We start from the raw sequence: 20,551 nt of genomic DNA, 5'->3' as shown, positions 1-20,551 counted from the left end.
AGCCGAGGAGTGAGCTCTAAGCTCGGGGTTACCTTGAACCGGTCGCAGGCTTGGTGAGCTCGGAGCGCGGCCAGAGGCCAGGGTGACGGGAGTAATTGGGCGCTGTTCTCTGAGGGCACACTGAGGAGTGGGGCCCCAGGCTCTCAGCTCCTCTGGGTGGGAGACTGGGAGGCCGCCATCTTCATTCCCGCCCTCTGGAACTGTACGGAAAGCGCTCAGGGAACAGAATCTCCCGAAAGCAAACCCGAGCGGATTACTCAGACCGGCCCCTGGTATGGCGGTGCAACTCCGCCTGGGGCAAAGACACTTGAGAATCACTACAACAGGCCCCTCCCCCAGAAGATCAACAAGAAATCCAGCCAGGACCAAGTTCACCTACCAAGGAGTGCAGTTTCAATACCAAGGAGAGCAGTGGAATTCCAGAGGAGGAGAAAGCAAAGCACGGAACTCATGGCTTTCTCCCCATGATTCTTTAGCCTTGCAGTTAATTTATTTTTTTTTCTTTTTCAATTTTTTTTTCTCTTCTTCTGCCAAATTTTTTTTAACTTTTACCCTTTTCTTTTTTAACGTTTTTTAACTAGTTTATCTAATATATATATTTTTTTCTTTTTTATATTTTTTCTTTATTCGTTTTCTTTTTTTTAATTGTTTCTTTTTTTTTTTTTTTTTTTTCTTTCTGAACCTCTTCTTATCCCCTTTCTCCCGCCTCACGATTTGGGATCTCTTCTGATTTGGTTAAAGCATATTTTCCTGGGGTTGTTGCCACCCTTTTAGTATTTTATTTGCTCCTTCACATACTCTTACCTGGACAAAACGACAAGGCGGAAAAATTCACCACATAAAAAAGAACAAGCGGCAGTACCAAAGGCTAAGGACCTAATCAATACAGACATTGATAATATGTCAGATCTAGAGTTCAGAATGACAATTCTCAAGGTTCTAGCCGGGCTCAAAAAAGGCATGGAAGATATTAGAGAAACCCTCTCGGGAGACATAAAAGCCCTTTCTGGAGAAATAAAAGAACTAAAATCTAACCAAGTTGAAATCAAAAAAGCTATTAATGAGGTGCAATAAAAAATGGAGGCTCTCACTTCTAGGATAAATGAGGCAGAAGAAAGAATTAGCGATATAGAAGACCAAATGACAGAGAATAAAGAAGCTGAGCAAAAGAGGGACAAACAGCTACTGGACCACAAGGGGAGAATTCGAGAGAGAAGTGACACCATAAGATGGAACAACATTAGAATAACTGGGATTCCAGAAGAAGAAGAAAGAGAGAGGGGAGCAGAAGGTATATTGGAGAGAATTATTGGAGAGAATTTCCCCAATATGGCAAAGGGATAAGCATCAAAATCCAGGAGGTGCAGAGAACCCCCCCCAAATCAATAAGAATAGGTCCACACCCCATCACCTAATAGTAAAATTTACAAGTCTTAGTGACAAAGAGAAAATCCTGAAAGCAGCCCGGGAAAAGAAGTCTGTAACATACAATGGTAAAAATATTAGATTGGCAGCAGACTTATCCACAGAGACCTGGCAGGCCAGAAAGAGCTGGCATGATATATTCAGAGCACTAAACGAGAAAAACATGCAGCCAAGAATACTATATCCAGCTAGGCTATCATTGAAAATAGAAGGAGAGATTAAAAGCTTCCAGGACAAACAAAAACTGAAAGGATTTGCAAACACCAAACCAGCTCTACAGGAAATATTGAAAGGGGTCCTCTAAGCAAAGAGAGACCCTAAAGGTAGTAGATCAGAAAGGAACAGAGACAATATGCAATAACAGTCACCTTACAGGCAATACAATGGCACTAAATTCATATGTCTCAATAGTTACCCTGAATGTTAATGGGCTAAATGCCCCAATCAAAAGACACAGGGTATCAGAATGGATTAAAAAAAACAAAACCCATCTATATGTTGCCTACAAGAAACTCATTTTAAACCTGAAGACATCTCCAGATTTAAAGTGAGGGGGTGGAAAAGAATTTACCATGCTAATGGACATCAGAAGAAAGCAGGAGTGGCAATCCTTATATCAGATCAATTAGATTTTAAGCCAAAGACTATAATAAGAGATGAGGAAGGACACTATATCATACTCAAAGGAGCTGTCCAACAAGAAGATCTAACAATTTTAAATATCTATGCCCCTAATGTGGGAGCAGCCAACTATATAAACTAATTAATAACAAAATCAAAGAAACACATCAACAATAATACAATAATAGTAGGGGACTTTAACACTCCCCTTACTGAAATGGACAGATCATCCAAGCAAAAGATCAACAAGGAAATAAAGGCCTTAAATGACACATTGGACCAGATGGACATCACAGATATATTCAGAACATTTCATCCCAAAGCAACAGAATACACATTCTTCTCTAGTGCACATGGAACATTTTCCAGAATAGATCACATCCTCAGTCCTAAATCAGGTCTCAACCGGTATCAAAAGATTGGGATCATTCCCTGCATATTTTCAGACCACAATGCTCTGAAGCTAGAACTCAATCACAAGAGGAAATTTGGAAAGAACCCAAATACATGGAGACTAACCAGCATCCTTCTAAACAATGAATGGGTCAACCAGGAAATTAAAGAAGAATTGAAAAAATTCATGGAAACAAATGATAATGAAAACACAACAGTTCAAAATCTGTGGGACACAACAAAGGCAGTCCTGAGAGGAAAATATATAGCGGTACAAGCCTTTCTCAAGAAACAAGAAAGGTCTCAGGTACACAACCTAACCCTACACCTAAAGGAGCTGGAGAAAGAACAAGAAAGAAACCCTAAACCCAGCAGGAGAAGAGAAATCATAAAGATCAGAGCAGAAATCAAATGTTTTTATTTCAAATTTTGATTTCAAACCGAATCAATTTGGTTTTTAGAAACCAAAAAAACAATAGAACAAATCAACGAAACTAGGAGCTGGTTCTTTGAAAGAATTAATAAGATTGATAAACCCCTGGCCAGACTTATCCAAAAGAAAAGAGAAAGGACCCAAATAAATAAAATCATGAATGAAAGAGGAGAGATCACAACGAACACCAAAGAAATACAGACAATTATAAGAACATACTATGAGCAACTCTACGCCAACAAATTTGACAATCTGGAAGAAATGGATGCATTCCTAGAGACATATAAACTACCACAACTGAACCAGGAAGAAATAGAAAGCCTGAACAGACCCATAACCAGTAAGGAGATTGAAACAGTCATCAAAAATCTCCAAACAAACAAAAGCCCAGGGCCAGACGGCTTCCCGGGGGAATTCTACCAAACATTTAAAGAGGAACTAATTCCTATTCTCCTGAAACTGTTCCAAAAAATAGCAATAGAAGGAAAACTTCCAAACTCATTTTATGAGGCCAGCATCACCTTGATCCCAAAACCAGACAAGGATCCCAACAAAAAAGAGAACTACAGACCAATATCCTTGATGAACACAGATGCAAAAATTCTCGCCAAAATACTAGCCAATAGGATTCAACAGTACGTTAAAAGGATTATTCACCACGACCAAGTGGGATTTATTCCAGGGCTGCAAGGCTGGTTCAACATCTGCAAATCAATCAATGTGATACAACACATTAATAAAAGAAAGAACAAGAACCATATGATACTCTCCATAGATGCTGAAAAAGCATTTGATAAAGTACAGCATCCCTTCCTGATCAAAACTCTTCAAAGTGTAGGGATAGCCGGCACATACCTCAATATTATCAAAGCCATCTATGAAAAACCCACCGCAAATATCATTCTCAATGGAGAAAAACTGAAAGCTTTTCCGCTAAGGTCAGGAACACGGCAGGGATGTCCGTTATCACCACTGCTATTCAACATAGTACTAGAAGTCCTAGCCTCAGCAATCAGACAACAAAAGGAAATTAAAGGCATCCAAATCGGCAAAGAAGAAGTCAAACTATCACTCTTTGCAGATGATATGATACTGTATGTGGAAAACCCAAAAGACTCCACTCCAAAACTGCTAGAACTTGTACAGGAATTCAGTAAAGTGTCAGGATATAAAATCAATGCACAGAAATCAGTTGCATTTCTCTACACCAACAACAAGACAGAAGAAAGAGAAATTAAGGAGTCAATCCCATTTACAATTGCACCCAAAACTATAAGATACCTAGGAATAAACCTAACCAAAGAGGCTAAGAATCTATACACAGAAAACTCTAAGGTACTCATGAAAGAAATTGAGGAAGACACAAAGAAATGGAAAAATGTTCCATGCTCCTGGATTGGAAGAATAAATATTGTGAAAATGTCTATGCTACCTAAAGCAATCTACACATTTATTGCAATTCCTATCAAAGTACCATCCATTTTTTTCAAAGAAATGGAACAAATAATCCTCAAATTTATATGGAACCAGAAAAGACCTCGAATAGCCAAAGGAATATTGAAAAAGAAAGCCAAAGTTGGTGGCCTCACAATTCCGGACTTCAAGCTCTATTACAAAGCTGTCATCATCAAGACAGCATGGTACTGGCACAAAAACAGACACATTGATCAATGGAACAGAATAGAGAGCCCAGAAATAGACCCTCAACTCTGGTCAACTAATCTTCGACAAAGCAGGAAAGAATGTCCAATGGAAAAAAGACAGCCTCTTCAATAAATGGTGTTGGGAAAATTGGACAGCCACATGCAGAAAAATGAAATTGGATCATTTCCTTACACCACACATGAAAATAGACTCAAAATGGATGAAGGACCTCAATGTGAGAAAGGAATCCATCCAAATCCTTGAGGAGAACACAGGCAGCAACCTCTTCGACCTCAGCCGCAGCAACATCTTCCTAGAAACATCACCAAAGGCAAGGGAAGCAAGGGCAAAAATGAACTATTGGGATTTTATCAAGATCAAAAGCTTCTACACAGCCGAGGAAACAGTGAACAAAACCAAAAGACAACTGACAGAATGGGAGAAGATATTTGCAAACGACATATCAGATAAAGGGCTAGTGTCCAAAATCTATAAAGAACTTAGCAAACTCAACACCCAAAGAACAAATAATCTAATCAAGAAATGGGCAGAAGACATGAACAGACATTTCTGCAAAGAAGACATCCAGATGGCCAACAGACACATGAAAAAGTGCTCCATATCACTCGGCATCAGGGAAATACAAATCAAAACCACAATGAGATATCACCTCACACCAGTCAGAATGGCTAAAATTAACAAGTCAGGAAAATGACAGATGCTGGCGAGGATGTGGAGAAAGGGGAACCCTCCTACACTGTTGGTGGGAATACAAGCTGGTTCAACCACTCTATAAAACAACATGGAGGTTCCTCAAAATGTTGAAAATAGAACTACCCTATGACCCAGCAATTGCACTGCTGGGTATTTACCCTAAAGATATGAACATAGTGATCCGAAGGGGCACGTGCACCCGAATGTTTATAGCAGCAATGTCTACAATAGCCAAACTATGGAAAGAACCTAGATGTCCATCAACAGACGAATGGATAAAGAAGATGTGGTATATATACACAATGGAATACTATGCAGCCATCAGAAGAAATGAAATCTTGCCATTTGCGACGACGTGGATGGAACTAGAGGGTATCATGCTTAGCGAAATAAGTCAATCGGAGAAAGACAACTATCATATGATCTCCCTGATATGAGGGAGAGGAGATGCAACATGGGGGGTCGAGGGGGTAGGAGAAGAGTAAATGAAACAAGATGGGATTGGGAGGGAGACAAACCATAAGTGACTCTTAATCTCACAAAACAAACTGAGGGTTGATGCGGGGAGGGGGGTTGGGGGGGTGGGTTATGGACATTGGGGAGGGTATGTGCTATGGTGAGTGCTGTGAAGTGTGTAAACCTGGTGATTCACAGACCTGTACCCCTGGGGATAAAAATATACTATATGTTTATAAAAAAAAAATAATAATAAAGTTCAAAAAATATATATTGCACAGCCCTTGCATCCTGGGAATAAATCCCACTTGATCCTGGTGAATGATTTGTTTAAATGTATTATTGTATTCAGTTTGCTAATATTTTGTTGAGGATTTTTGCAACTATGTTCAGAGATATTTGTCCATAGTTCTCCTGTTTTTGCTGTCTTTGTGTGATTTTAAGTAATGCTGGCTTCATAGAATGAATTTGAAAGTTTTCTTTTGTCTTCTAGTATATGAAATAATTTGAAAATAGTAGGTATTAGCTCTTCTTTAAATGTGTGGTAGAATTTGTTTGTGAAGCCATCTAGTCCTGAACTATTTTTTGGTTGGGGGGAGGTTTTTGATTATTGATTCAGTTTCATTGCTGGTCATCAATCTGTTCAAATTTTCTATTTTACCTGCTTCAGTTTTGGTGGGTTATATGTTTCTTGGAATTTATCCATTTCTTCCAGGTAGTCCAGTTTGTTGGCATATAGTCTTTTCATAATTCTCTTATAATCCTTTGTATTTCTGTGTTGTCAGTTGTTACTTCTACTCTTTCATTTGTGATTTTGAGTCCCCTCTCTCTCTCTTTTGGTGAGTCTCGCTAGAAGTTTATCAATTTTGTTGATGTTTTTAAAGAACCAGCTCCTGGTTCCCTTGATCTGTTCTATTGGTTTTTGTTTTGTTTTGTTTTGTTTTAATTTAGCTTTGATTTCACTTACTTCTGCTCTAATATTTATCATTTCATTCCTTCTGCTAGCTTTGGGTTTTGTTTGTTCTTCCTTTTTTTAGCTCCTTTATGTATAAGGTTAGGTTGTTTATTGGAGATTTTTTTTTGCTTCCTGAGGTAGGGCTCTATTGCTATAAATGTCCTTCTTAGAACTGCTTTTGCTGCATCCCAAAGATTTTGGACCATTGTATTTTCATTGTCATTTCTCTACATGTAATTTTTTATTTCTTCTTTGATTTCTGGTTGATTCATTCATTGTGTAGTAGTGTGTTATTTAATCTCCATGTATTTGTGCTATTTTCAGATTTTCTCTTGTGGCTAATTTGTAGTTTCATAGCATTGTGGTTAGAAAAGATGCATGGTATGTCTTCGATCTTTTTGAATTTGTTGAGAGTTGTTTTGTAGCCTAATATGTGATCTGTCCTGGAGAATGTTCTGTGTGTACTTGAAAAGAACGGGTATTCTGCTGTCTTAGGATAGTATGTTCTGTATATATCTGTTAAATCCCTCTGGTCCAGTGTGTCATTCAAAGTCACTATTTCCTTGTTGATTTTCTGTTTGGATGATCTGTCCATTGATGTAAGTGGGGTTTTAAAGTCCCCTTTATTATTGTATAACCCTCAATTAGTTCCTTTATGTGTGTTATTAACTGCTTCGTGTGTTTGGTTGCTCCCATTTGGGGTACGTAAATACTTGTAACTATTATATCTTCTTGTTGGATTGTCCCCTTTATATAGTGTCCTCCTTTGTCTCTTGTTACAGTCATTGTTTTAAAGTCTATTTTGTCCAATATAAGTATGACTAGCCCAACTTTCTTTTGACATACATTTGCATGATAATGTTTCTCCATTCTCTCACTTTCGATTTGCATGTCTCTTTAAGGCTGAAATGAGTCTCTTGCAGGCAGCATATAAATGAGTGGGTTTTTTTTTTTATCCATTTTGTCACCCCATGTTTTTTGATTGGAGTGTTTGTTCCATTTACATTCAAAGTAAGTATTGATAGATATATATTTATTACCATTTTGTGACTTGTTTTGTGGTTGTTTTTGTAGTTCTTCTGTGACCTTTTGCTCTCTTTCACAGTTTGCTAGCTTGCTTTAGTGATATATCTAGATTCCCTTCTCTTAGTTTTTTGAATATGTAGTAGTAGTTTTTGGTTTGTGGTTACCATTAAGCTTGCATATAACATCTCGTGCATGCAGTAATTTATATGAAATTGATGGGCACTTAAGTTTGAACCCATTCTGTTCTCCCCTCCCCCATGGTTTTACGTATGTAGTGTCATACCTTACATCCTTTTATTCTGTGAATCTGTTGACCTAATTTTACAGATATGCTTATTTTTACTGCTTTTGTGTTTCCCTTTTTTTCTTTTCTTTTTTTTTTTTTTTGAAGTCTTTATTTAAATTCCAGTCAGTTGACATGTAGTGTAATATTAGTTTCAGGTATAGAATTTAGTGACTCATCACTTACATACAACACCCAGTACTCAGCACAATGAGTACCCTCCTCAATACCCAACACCCATTTAACCCATACCCCTGCCCCCCTCTTCTCCAGTAACACTAGGTTTGTTCTCTAAAGTTAAGAATCTGTTTTCTGGTTTGACTCTCCCCACCCCGCCATGTTCATCTGTTTTGATTCTTAAATTCCATATATGTGTGAAATCATATGGTATTTGTCTTTCTCTGACTGACTTAGAATAATACTCTCTAGATCCATCCACATCGTTGTAAATGGCAAGATTTCCTTCTTTTTTATGGCTGAGTAATATTCCTGTGTGTGTGTGTGTGTGTGTGTGTACCACATCTTGTTTTCCTATTTTTCTATTACTTACGGTCTTTCCTTTTCACTCAGAGTCCCCTTTAATATTTCTTCTAGGGCTGGTTTATTGCTCATGAACTGTTTTAGCTTTTGTTTGTCTGAGAAGCTCTTTATCTCTACTTCTGTTCTGAATGGTAGCCTTGATGGATATAGGATTCTTAGCTATAGATTTTTATTTAATTTCAACATTTTGTATCTTGCCACTTCCTTCTGGCCTGCAAAGCCTTGGCTAACAAATCTGCTGTTAGCCTTTTGAAGTTTCCCTTGTATTTAATTATCTTTTCTCTTGCTGTTTTTAAAATCCTCTCTTTATCACTACTGTTTGCCATTTTAACTACTACGTGTCTTGGTGTGGACCTCCCTAGGTTGATTCTGTTGAGGCATCTTTGTGCCACCTGGATCTAGATATCTGTTTCCTTCCCCAGATTGGAGAAATTTGGGCCTGTTATTTCATCAAATAAATTTTCTGCCCTCTCTTCTCTTTCTCCTTCTGGATCCCTATAATGTGAATGTTATTATACTTGATGGAATTAGTAAGTTACTGAAGTACATTCTTATTTTACAAATTTTTTCTCTCTCACCTGCTTATCTTTATTACTTTCCATTACTCTGCCTTCCAGATTATTAATTCATTCCTCTACTTTCTCTACTGTATTTATTATATCAAGTGTATTTTTAAATTTATTTTATTCCTCATCTCTGATTGGTTCTTTTTATCTCTGTGTTAGGGGTCTTACTGATGCCCTCCACTCTTTTCTCAAGTCTGGTGGGTATCTTTACACTCATTACTTTAAATTCACAATCACGCATATTACTTATATCTGTGTTGCTTAGGTCTCTTGTGCTTTGGTCCTGTTCTTCTTTGGGACATATTCCTCTGTCTCCTCATTTTGTCTCACTGTGGTGTTAGGAAAGTCAGCTACATCTCCTCTTGAAAGTAATGGCCTGAAGAAGTCCTGTAGTGCCTTCCGTGCAATGTCCCCCATGTACCAAAACTCCTGTGTGTACTGCATGTGCCCAGCTGTTGTGTTCTGGGTGCTTTTCCCTTCAATCCAGGTGTCTGCAGAGGCTCTCTTTGCTTGTTGTGGCCAATGTTTTGTCCCCAGCTGGGATGGGACATGCAATTTTAACAAAGTTTGCACCAGTCTGCTTACAAAAGGAGACTCGCTAAGTCAAGACCGGGGCTGGCCTGGGAAGATCCGCAGAGCACACCTGGGCAAGGCACATAATTTTAATAAGCCATGCCTTGAGCTTCTGCTGGGCCTACCACCACTGCCACCAGGACTCAGGACCCCCCAAACACAGGGCTTGGTGTAAACAAGTAAAGTAGTGAATGTTGGTGTTGCACCATTGCCCGCAGAGGGCCACGACTTAATGCTGGGGCCTTGGTGGTGCCTGTCAGCTCCTTTGTTACTAGAGAAGTTCCTCAGCAAACCCGCCCTTCTGACACGTCCTGTGAGATTAGTAAATAACTCTCCCTTATATCCCAGGCATTTTTCAATTCCTCTGTTTCTCCACAGACTTTTTGTCATGTCCCTATCACCCTCTGGGTCTTCCAGAATGGAGACCACTGATTTTTTTTAAAATTCCAGGCTTTAATTCCTGCTGGTTGTAAGAACTCGCTAAATTCAACCCCTTTCACTTTCAAAGTCAAATGTTATAGGGATTGTCTTCCCCGTGCAGGTTCTCTGGTGTGGTAGCCCGTTTGCCTTCCTTCCCCATGCCCATGGTTCCTTCTCTCCAGCAAACCATAGTGCAAGTCCAGTTAGTGCTGCCCATCCCCCCACCCGCCGCCCTGGCCTCAGCCTACATTGTGTCTACCCTTCCTGCCCTCTTCAGTGTGGCCTGTTCTCTACATTTAGCAGTGGAATCTGTTCTGCCAGTCTTTGGGTTGTTTTCTTGGTTACTCACACTGATGTGAGTTGGTAGCTAGTTGTGTCTGTGGGACAAGATGAAGCTAGGGTCCTCCTCTTCTGCCATCTTTCCTGGAAGTCAGGGGTTAGCCTATTTGTCCAAGGTCAGACAAGTAGGAAGCAGTAGAGGTGTGACTTGGACAGAGATGGACCCCAGAGCCTCTTGCTCCCCACAGTCTAAGCCATGGACCGACAGCTTTGCAGCACCTGGAGCTTGTTGGAAATGTTGACTCTTAGGCTCTGCTGCAGACTGCCTGCATCAGACCCTGTGTCTTCCCGAGACACCCAGGTGATTCTTGGCATGTCACCGTGGGAGCAGGGCTGCTCTTCACCACTCTATTGATGGTGACTTTCTAACCAAGGGCACTTTCTCCATTAGGCAGGTATCCTGGAACTTCAGTACTTTGTGTCATTTGATGACACCTTGTAGTCAAATAGAACCTGTCTTCCCAGGGGAAGGTGCCCTTTTTTGTTTTTTGCCTTTAATGGGTCTTCCAGTCAGTGCATTGTGACTGGTGGAAGGGAGAAATGGGAGTTTTCAAGCTGGGGATTTTTTCATCTTCATGATGTAACCCAAGCACAAACTGGGCTATGTGAGCATTTCCTCTTCTGCATAGCAATAAAGGTAATAAGCAACAAAACTGTAGGGCATGTTCCCACTAAAGGAAACCAAAGAATTAATGGTGTGCATAAAGAACTGAGAAAGCATTTTCAAAAAGAATCTGCTCCTTTTACATTCTTCCGTGTCAGGAAAAACAACAACAACAACAACAACCAGAATGAATACAAAGCAGTTTCAAGATGCCTACACACTGACTTTGTGCACGTGCCCCGACCTACATTCATCATTGTATTAAGGAGCCAAGGCCCAGGTTAGCAGAAATCAGGTCACTCTTGAACAAAGTGACCTATGTTGATAAGGAGTTCAGATTCAAGAGTTTGGTTCAAGGTATTTTATAGTCAGTTAAAGGTACTTAAGCTTGCAGGCAGGGGCTGGAACACCCACTGGTAAGGCATGGGGTATGACAGGCATTGAAGTGTGAGACAAAAAGTCAGTGAGAATTAAAAGGCACTCTGCCTCCCCATCTGTGAAATGAGGAAGTAGAACTAAATTTCTATGCTTCCTTCCTACCTGAACGTCTTAGGATTTTATATAACAAGCATAATTATAATTACAGAGCACTTCTAAATAGTCTTCTTTACTCCTTACAAAAACCTAAGAGATTTCTATTAGTGATCCTGTTTCACAGATGAGGAAACTAGGGCACAAACATGCCAGTCACTCACCAGGTTATATTCTAAGAGGTGACGCTAACCACTTGCCCTCTCTCTTTAGGGCAAAGATGCCTCTAGCTTCTCAACTCTTGTTACTGGCGCACTGGAATCACCAGTGGAAACAAAATGAGGCATTTCCACATGCAGGGCAGAGCTCTTTCCATAAATATTCAGGCCATCCAACGACTTCCTAAACAAGTATCTAACTCGGCTACACTTCGAGTCCCCTAGGATCCTTCAGTGGTGCTGATGCCTGGGTCCCACCCTGAGATTCTGATAGTCAGTCTGGTGTGTAGTCTAGGTATTGGGGTTTTTTTCTTAAATGTTCTTTAGAAATTCAAATGTGCAGCCCAGGTGGAGTGTCTATTCTGGATTATCTGGGGTTGGGGTTGGTTCTGGAGGCAAGTTCCACTCACATAGCATCAGGTACTGACCTTATATGTTAACCATTTATATTATAATGCAAGATTTTAAATTCTGCTACTTAAAGTGGATTCATTTCCATCTGTTTTATTTAAAATTTTTTCGTAGAGTCTTTTAAGTATTCCAGTATTTTATTATACACTAAGTTAAAAGAAAGGAAAAGAACACTAATGCCTACTGAAAGCAGCCATTATGTTATTTTACTCTTTGGAAGCAACTTTTTCGCAAATTGTGATTATGATTTTTGGCCCCTTCTGTGTAAAACAGGAAGTAATATCACTGCATAGACAAATGGCAGTGCATTTTATATTTAAAAGTATAAATAAATTAGCTATTGTGATGTCCATCCATTTTCTTAAGTCAAATATTAGTTATCATATAAGTTCCCCAAGAGCAAGAACCATATCTGTGTTACTTCTGTATCTCCATCCCCAGACACAGACCTTGGCCTGTAATGGGTACTAGAAGACTTCTCTACAACTAATGAATATGTAAATAAGTGAATGAATTATAAATAGCTTCACATAATGAGGAAACTCAAACTATTACATGCTTATACCAAAAAATGACTATGTCAAAAGAAAATAGTACTTTTGTTTAAGACCTTCTCTCATTCTTACAGGCCATAAAAAAGATGTTGGAGAGGGAAGAACTGTAGTAATAGAGAATTCGGGGTCGTCATTGTTGTTGTTTTTAGAGATGATGAAGGGCAGAGGGAGAGAGAATCTTAAGCAGGCTTCACACCCAGTGCAGAGACTGACACAGGGCTCGATCTCACAACCCTGAGATCATGACTTGAGTCAAAACCAAGAATTGGACACTTAACTGACTGAGCCAGATGGGTGCCCCTTGTTTTTTATTGAGGTGCAGTTAACACACGGTGTTACATTAGTTACAGGTGTACAACATAGTATCTAGACGATTCCATACATTGTCATGTTCAACCCAAGTGTAGCTGCCATTTACCATAAAATGCTGTTACATTATTGACTATATTCCCTATGCTGTATCTTTCATCCCTGTGACTTCCATATTCCAAAACTGAAAGCCTGTACCTCCCACTCCCCTTTATGATTTTGTTTCCTCTCTATACTCGTCTCCCCTCTGGCAACCACCAATTTGTTCTCTGTTTATATGTCCGTTTCTACTTTGTTGGCTTTTTTATATTCTGCATCTAAGTGAAATCATATGCCATTTGTCTGACTTATGTCATCTGACTTATGTCACTTAGCATTATACCCTCTAGTTCCATCCATGTTGTCACAAATGGCAAGATCTTTTTTATGGCTACATAATATTCCATAGACCATGTATACCATATCTTCTTTTTCCATTCATCTAACAGTTATTAAACTACACCTGTCTCTTTCACAGTGACAGGATTTTAAGATTTGAGAGAGAAAGCACACCTGAGGGGAGGTGTAGAGGGAGAGAGAATGAAGCCCGACACAGGTCTGGATTCATGACCATGAGATCATGACCAGAGCCAAAAACAAGCGTCAGATGCTCAAGTGACTGAGCCACCCGGGCACACCTCACAATGACAGGATCTTTTTTTTTTTTTAAGGTTTTATTTGTTTATTTGACAGATCACAGGTAGGCAGAGAGGCAGGCAAAGAGGGGAAGCAGGCTCCCTGCAGGGAGCTTGATGTGGGGCTCAATCCCAGAGCCTGGGATCATGACCTGAGTCAAAGGCAGAGGCTTAATCCACTGAGCCACCCAGGTGCCCCAGAATGACAGGATCTTAACACTCACACCTATCTACTAGTTATTTACTTATGCACTAATCTCTGGATAATGAAAGAAGTACATGCTATCCCTGTAGTTTGAGACTGTGAATGTTCTAGAAGTATGAATAGTAAAATTTTATCTGACTTCTGCTAACGTGGGTCTGTCGCTGCTTGTTTCCCTGGAACAGTCTGAGAGATGGCTTGGGCGGAGGGCGAAGAGATGACTGAGGCCCTTATGCTGACTCTACAGGAATTGCACTTGACTCCTTCACTCTGGTGTCCTCATTAACCATTCCCTGGTTGGTCATGGGGCATGAGGCACATGGTCTACCCTTGCACTGTGCTAGACCAGTTTTTTCCTGATTTCTGTCCTCTAATTCACTTAGAGGGTTTAACCATGAATCCCTTTACAACTTTTCTTCTAGATTTCTTGGGGTCTGTTGGTTAATGTCTCAGTAGACCTGGCCTCAGCCACTGGTGTTCAGCACTTTCCCCCATCCTAACAGCTGGGCCAGATGCCTTTCAGAGTCCGCAAAACCTGTTTTTTAAAGTTACAGGAGAAAAAACACTCACTTGCCCTGTGCCCGTAAACAGGAACTAGTAGAAGAACAGAGACCTGCTGGCTTTTTTGTGGTAGTTCCTGTTTTGAGATCCTTCTTAGTTCATTTTCGTCATCTCTTTGAACCTTGCTTTTTCCTCAGTGGTTGAACCACGATTAGATCCTACCCTTTGGTCTTAAGGAACTGCCTTCAGCCACTATACTTTATGCTATCGCTCCTGATTGCAACTCTCATAATTTTGTTTTCTCAGCCTTCAGGTTGTACTTATCTGGAACCCAGGCACCTAGAGCATTTCACTCTTTTCTTCCTTTAAAACAGAACAGTCTATTAATCCTAATCGGTCTTCCCACATTGTCCTCTCATGAGGTAGTGTGCCAGGGGTCAGTTCTCATTACAATGTTGTCATGTAGGGTAGAAGGTTTGATCTTACCCTTACTTCCCTGGTCTGGACAATTTAAAGCATTACCACTTATATCTGCCCCACATTCCAGAACAGACCCAGCCCCAAAGGCATGACCCAGTGGGAGATTGTGCAACCAGTAACAAAAGGTCAGTGTTTGTAAATGGATCCAAGGATATTCCGACTTATCTTCTACTGTCACTCCTAGGCATTCCTGTAGGATTTTTTAAGAGGGAGAGGAAGGGATATAATCCTATCAAGTATTGCCATGATGTCCAGCGCAGGAAACCTATGCCATAGTCCAAGTACAGCCACGGACACTTGAATGATGATGGTGATTACAGATTGTAGTCATTAATCTGGGTAGGTCCAGGGGACTGTGAATAAAGGTTCACACTGGTCTGTCATTAGAAAGTACCCATCACATTTCTTTGGGTGGTAAAACCTGTCTGATCTTCAAAGAACCAAGATTCACTATATAATACTTAGTAGAAAACTATTAATTTACTAGACAGATGATACATTTTACATTGGAAATTTATTCGGGACAGGGCATGCTATTTGCTATAATATTTGAGCTCTATCTCCATGCCTTAGTTTTGTATAGATTGTGATAATCTAGCTAAAGAAGGTTCATAAAATTGCTTATAAATCTAAACAGAAAACTTTGGTGAAGAAAATATTTTCAGGCCAGTCAGTTCTACCAAATCAGTCCTTGGTCATCAATAGTGCCACAGTCAAACTGCTCTCACATCCAAAATATCTTCTCAGAAGAGAGCAACTTTGCCACAAGAACTCTTACTCTTCGTGCCATGGTATCATTGCTAAACGACATCTCCCAGTTGGTAGGGATCTCAAATAAGGCCATCTTTCAGATCAGTTGATGTCAGTTGATATCAAAAGAAAATGAACAGTAAGAGCCCGAAGGAAAAGAAGAAAACCTTCAAAGAAAATAAAATCTCAAAAACTTGAGTTAGCCTTCATTAAATAAAAACACAATTAGGTTATTTATAATTTTAGAGTTTCATATATATAATGCTGTGTTACTAAGCAATGAACACTTTCATAAAAAAATTTATTTCACACTTTTATACAAATATCCACAGGTATTTTCTAATCATAATTTTACAATGCTACTTAGTACTAAAATGTATCAAATGCAAACAGACCCAGTGACTTGACTTGAGATGACGTTTTTAACAATGAACACCACTATGTTCCTTGTTGTTGGACCAGCCTTCCACCTCTTCCCTTTTAGGATATTCTTTGTTTTTTAACAAAGATATACAGACACTTTCAAAATATCAGCTCTGTGGCAACCTATAAAGCCAGTGCATTTGGTTATAAGGTACCTACCTAAACAAGAAACCTAGATTTCAAACACTGGTATGACCTGTTTTAGAGAAATTTTTGTAAACAAAGTATCATTGTAAAACCATCTTTGTGAATGAAAGTTCCAAAGTACAATGAGAATAATGTCCTTAGTATCTTCAGAGCATACGATTTCTGTAAAGAAAAAAAACTCCAAAGCAACAATTTTGTTCCAACAAATTAGCACCTGTTTGCTATTATTCCCCATCTAACTTTACATTTTGAAGTACAGTAATTTTTAAAAATTCAAATTCCTATCTGTTCATTGTTTCTTGAATGAACAGAAATGTTTTCCTCCTCTGCCAGTTCATTTTTACAATTAAAACCATTGAAAACTGTAGTTAGCGCAGTCCCAAAGTAATGTGGGGGACTACAGATAGGGGAGGAGACAAAAAACAGAACACTGACTCGCCGATTAAATGGTTCCAACATTTAAAAACATAAAAGCCGTGATGTTCTGATTTTCGGGATCAGATACTCAGTAGTCTCGCACTGGATCCGTCTGGACCCACCATAGGCACCAACCCTCTCTTTCAAGTCCGGACAGTACAGTGTGCGCAACAGGGCTTACACCGCATCTGAGTCCAGCAAACCAACCCATTATTTCCAAGAGTTCCTGAAAGTTACAGCACAAAGGGTGCAGGAGACCTCACACAGGGCTCTAAACTCGAAAATATGTGCTGTCCGATAAGAATTGAGCATCTCACGGTTAACTTCTCTTTCTGAAACAGTTTGGGTCTGGAAGAAGGGGGTGAGGGCTGTCAGGAAGGGAGATGTAATAACTTACAAAAGGATTTTTTTTTTTGCACGAAATTCAAACCCATGACCTCCCATGTTCTAATTCTGATTGTTCAATCCAACTGGAAGGGTAAAGTGGAGAATCTTTGGCCTGTCAATGACAAAACGGTTGTTAAAAAAAAAAAAAAAAAGAAAAAAAAATAAATAGCATATACAAGTAAGTCTAAGTAGCATTCAAGTCTGTTGCACCTGTGTGAGCAGGAAGGGTGAAAGCTGTATGTTATATGGTGGGAGGAGTGTTCACACGTCTAAGAAATGGGGACAGATGGCAGGATGGCAACACCACCTATTGCACATTGCACTGAAGGTAGCACCCTGAAGTGAAACACAGCTACCCGAGGGCACGGTCTGGTGCTGCCCACTGCTCCCTTGCGGCTCTCCGGTCCTAGGGGAGGGAGGCGTGCAGAGGCAGTGCCAACGAGCGCGGCCAGCCTGTCAGCACAGTGACCGTGACCGGTGCCATCTTCAGCTATGCTAGGGGGAGTACAGGGCAGGAGCCCTGCAGGGGAGGCCCTACCGGCGCCCAGGCAAGTCAGCCACACCAAAAACAAAGGCAACCCGGAAAGTTAAATTAAGGCAGTTAAAGAAAACTCCATTCCAACAGTCTTAAATTTGGCTGTGCCAGACCAGAGAGCCCCAGGCTGCACATCAGCGTCCACAGTGAAAACTGTCCAAGTTCGTACTGGGCATAGTCTGTCTGAAATTAATATTCAGGGATCAAACAGTCTCGCAAGTCCACTTAGATGTCGGAGTTGGGCGGGGAAGAGCAGTTTGGGTACTGGGAAGCTTTTTTTGGCCCCTCTTAGGAGTAGCTTTCATTTTCACTCCACCTTGTGATCCACTGTTTTTTTTCAAGGTTATCGATGTATTTTTCATCTTTGATCTCCCGCTCTTCCTTCCGGATCCTCACAGCATGGTATCGGGGAACGCTATCGTCGTACCTGGAGCGTTTAAAGAATCCGCACTGATCAAGGGGAGAGAGAAGCAGAAACAAATTAAGGATTGCAAGAAAAACAAGTGCACAAAATGGGAATGTCTAAGCTTTCTGTTCAGCTACGCCTACCTCTGGACAAAGGGAAAAAAATGGTTTCTTTTAAGAAGGAACAAGCAGGTTGAAAAGACAACAGCCACTGGGGATAAGCGTAGGAGAAGACAGCTGTAAAACTAGAAGGAAAGTCCGTTTTTTCCATCTTGTCTTTACATTTTATAACAATGTAGTAAGCTACCTCTTTACTAACAATTTCAGAGCTCTGGAACAGTGCTTCCATTTTTTATAATCACAATACTCTGTTAAAAAGATCTCAATTTTAGACTAGATGTTAAAGAACAATCTTTTTAAAGGCCATGAACTAAAGATTATTTTGTGTCCTTGTCTCACTAACAAAATGAAATCAAATCACCAATATTTTTACAGATTACTATTTGACTATGCCAGTGTTCAAATGAGTCATTTTAAGGACTTTCTCTCCTCCGAGGCTAAGTACACATCTCTCATGAGCTATAAGGTAATTTACATTGTGTGGATTTCCTGTTGTGCTTCCAAATTTAAGCTGTTTCATTAAATCATGTAGTAAAAATGAATCAGGTACTGCAAAGAACTTGAGGAAAGTATGCCATTAAATTTCAGAGCACCCCTAATATTTTTTTTTCAGAAGACCTTTACACTTATTTATGAATACATTTTTTATTCATTTTTTAAAAAATATTCAATCTGATCCAAATTAGATTTTTATGGAGAACATATCAGGAAAATTTTTAATCAAATTGAAATTTTTAAATGAATAAAATATGTTTCATGGAAAAGATGTGTTTTGATTTAAAAATGCAGCTAGGAGGAGGATGAGGAAGATACTTGGAATGGTTAATGTGTATCATGTGATAGGAACAGAACATTTATGTTGAATGAGGTTATAAAAATGTCATGGGGCGGGGGCACCTGGGTGGCTCAGTGGGTTAAGCCTCTGCCTTTGGCGCTAGGTGATGATCTCAGGGTTCTGGGATCGAGCCCCGCATCGGGCTCTCTGCTTGGCAGGGAGCCTGCTTCCTCCTCTCTCTCTCTCTCTGCCTGCCTCTCTGCCTACTGTGATCTCTGTCAAATAAATAAAGTCCTTAAAAAAAAATATATCATGAGGCAAAGTAAAATTAGATTCTGTCATCCCTAAATCATTAGGAAAAATGGACCAAGAAGTTTTGTTATAAGGCCATTTCCACATTGGACTCCTTTATTATTTTGTGCAAAAAGCCAAAATACATATTGCAAAATGTGGCTCTTGCTTTATTTTAAAAGAGGAGGAAGTCAAGGGTGGTATGTAGAACTGAAATGGAAAGGTTGGGATTCATCGTGACAGTGTCATGGAAAGGGATTATAGGAATAATTCCATCCCCTCGTGCCCACATAAATGGAAAAAGGAATTACCACCAATTCCTGTTTCCATGGATTTACAAACAAGGGAAGCAAAACACGAACTTAAAACCAACCAAGACCCAAAGTTGAATAAGATCTCTAGGAACATGAAACAAGGTCAAACTCCATTACAACATATTGAAACCGTAACTGTCCAGAGCATTTTTATATTAGAATTTTGTATAATGAAGGTCACTTGGTAAAGAGTGATCTTCTGAAATTGGCCATCGTGTCCACCAGGTCAACACATTCATAGTTTGTTGTAGTGGTCTTTGACCCGTAGTAGATATGCAGGAAAAGGAAGTCGCATGCTTAGCGAGCATAAAACAATTTCTGAGCAACAAAAGCATTCCAAGCCTTCCCCCATCACTTTATAGCAAGATCAGAAAGGACAGTAAGGAAGCCTTCTCAAGAGAAACACAATGTTTCCAACATGCAACAGGTTAATTAGGCAGTCAACACAAGCTTCTATCTGTGGAAAATCCCAAAGTGGACAAGAAATCTGCAGTGATTTCTCATTCACCTTTGAAATTCCAAGTGGGATGCTATATACTGGGTTGACAACACATGGCAAACTGGGCTCCTAGGGAGGTCCAATGCCTCCTTTTGTGTGTACATAGAGTCCAATCATCTTCATTGCTGTGGGTGACGTTTAACAACACAAAATAACTCACCTGCAACAAAAGATTCTTTGTGCATTTCTACAACACAAAACTGAGCTTTCAAGTGAAATAAAACAAATCCAAGCAAGGCAAGCCAGTGTGGACATTTGGAAACATCTGTTAATGGGACACACACAGCAAGCTGTTGCTCTTAAAGTTAGCCACCACAACCATAGCGGGTCCCACAGCTAGCAATGAAAAAACATTGATCAATTACCACAGAAGTAGATCAATACTATGCATCAGAAGTAAGCCTCTCTTTATCAGACGGCTGAGCATGGATCTCAGCCTTGTGATAGGTGGCATCATAATGATCTTTCTTATTTCTCTTGAAGAAACCACACTATAAGGAAGCAAGGTATTTAGTCAGTTTTACAGTTTTGTGTATGAGAGAGAAACAAAAGAAAAATCTCAGATTGTAACCTGTTTTCTAGTTATAGCTTGTTACGAAGAGACCACTTATGGATCAACCAATAATAGCTTGTTACAAAGAGACCACTTAGGGATCAACCAGAAGTGAACAGCCGC

The 20,551-nt window shown here is 39.8% G+C and overlaps 2 protein-coding genes and 1 long non-coding RNA gene across 4 annotated transcripts in view; 2 read left to right on the top strand and 1 right to left on the bottom strand.

The window, feature by feature from the left end:
• Window positions 1-20,551, top strand: part of LOC125095732 (proline-rich protein HaeIII subfamily 1-like) — a 95,404-nt gene that overhangs the window by 64,421 nt on the left and 10,432 nt on the right. The gene's annotated exons all lie outside the window — the stretch shown is intronic.
• On the top strand, window positions 13,826-15,677 carry LOC125095733 (uncharacterized). Its single transcript, XR_007125932.1, has 2 exons — window positions 13,826-15,087; window positions 15,156-15,677. It is a non-coding gene; the product is annotated as an uncharacterized LOC125095733 (long non-coding RNA).
• The window catches only part of ITGA6 (integrin subunit alpha 6), a 77,603-nt gene continuing 72,896 nt past the window's right edge, over window positions 15,845-20,551 (bottom strand). The window contains exons 25-26 of one of the 2 annotated variants that reach the window (XM_047722165.1): window positions 20,241-20,366; window positions 17,783-17,921 (exon numbers count right to left, since the gene is read on the bottom strand). In XM_047722165.1, coding sequence (XP_047578121.1) covers window positions 20,259-20,366 — 108 coding nt within the window. In that variant the 3' untranslated portion in view covers window positions 17,783-17,921; window positions 20,241-20,258. Of the gene's footprint in view, window positions 17,922-20,240; window positions 20,367-20,551 lie in introns of both variants that reach the window. The other variant, XM_047722164.1, reaches the window with a different exon arrangement.

This window comes from Lutra lutra, chromosome 3 (genome assembly GCF_902655055.1).
Source record: "Lutra lutra chromosome 3, mLutLut1.2, whole genome shotgun sequence".
Classification (NCBI taxonomy): domain Eukaryota; kingdom Metazoa; phylum Chordata; class Mammalia; order Carnivora; family Mustelidae; genus Lutra; species Lutra lutra.
Note: the sequence above shows the minus strand (reverse complement) of the source record. Positions and strands in the feature narration are given on the sequence as shown.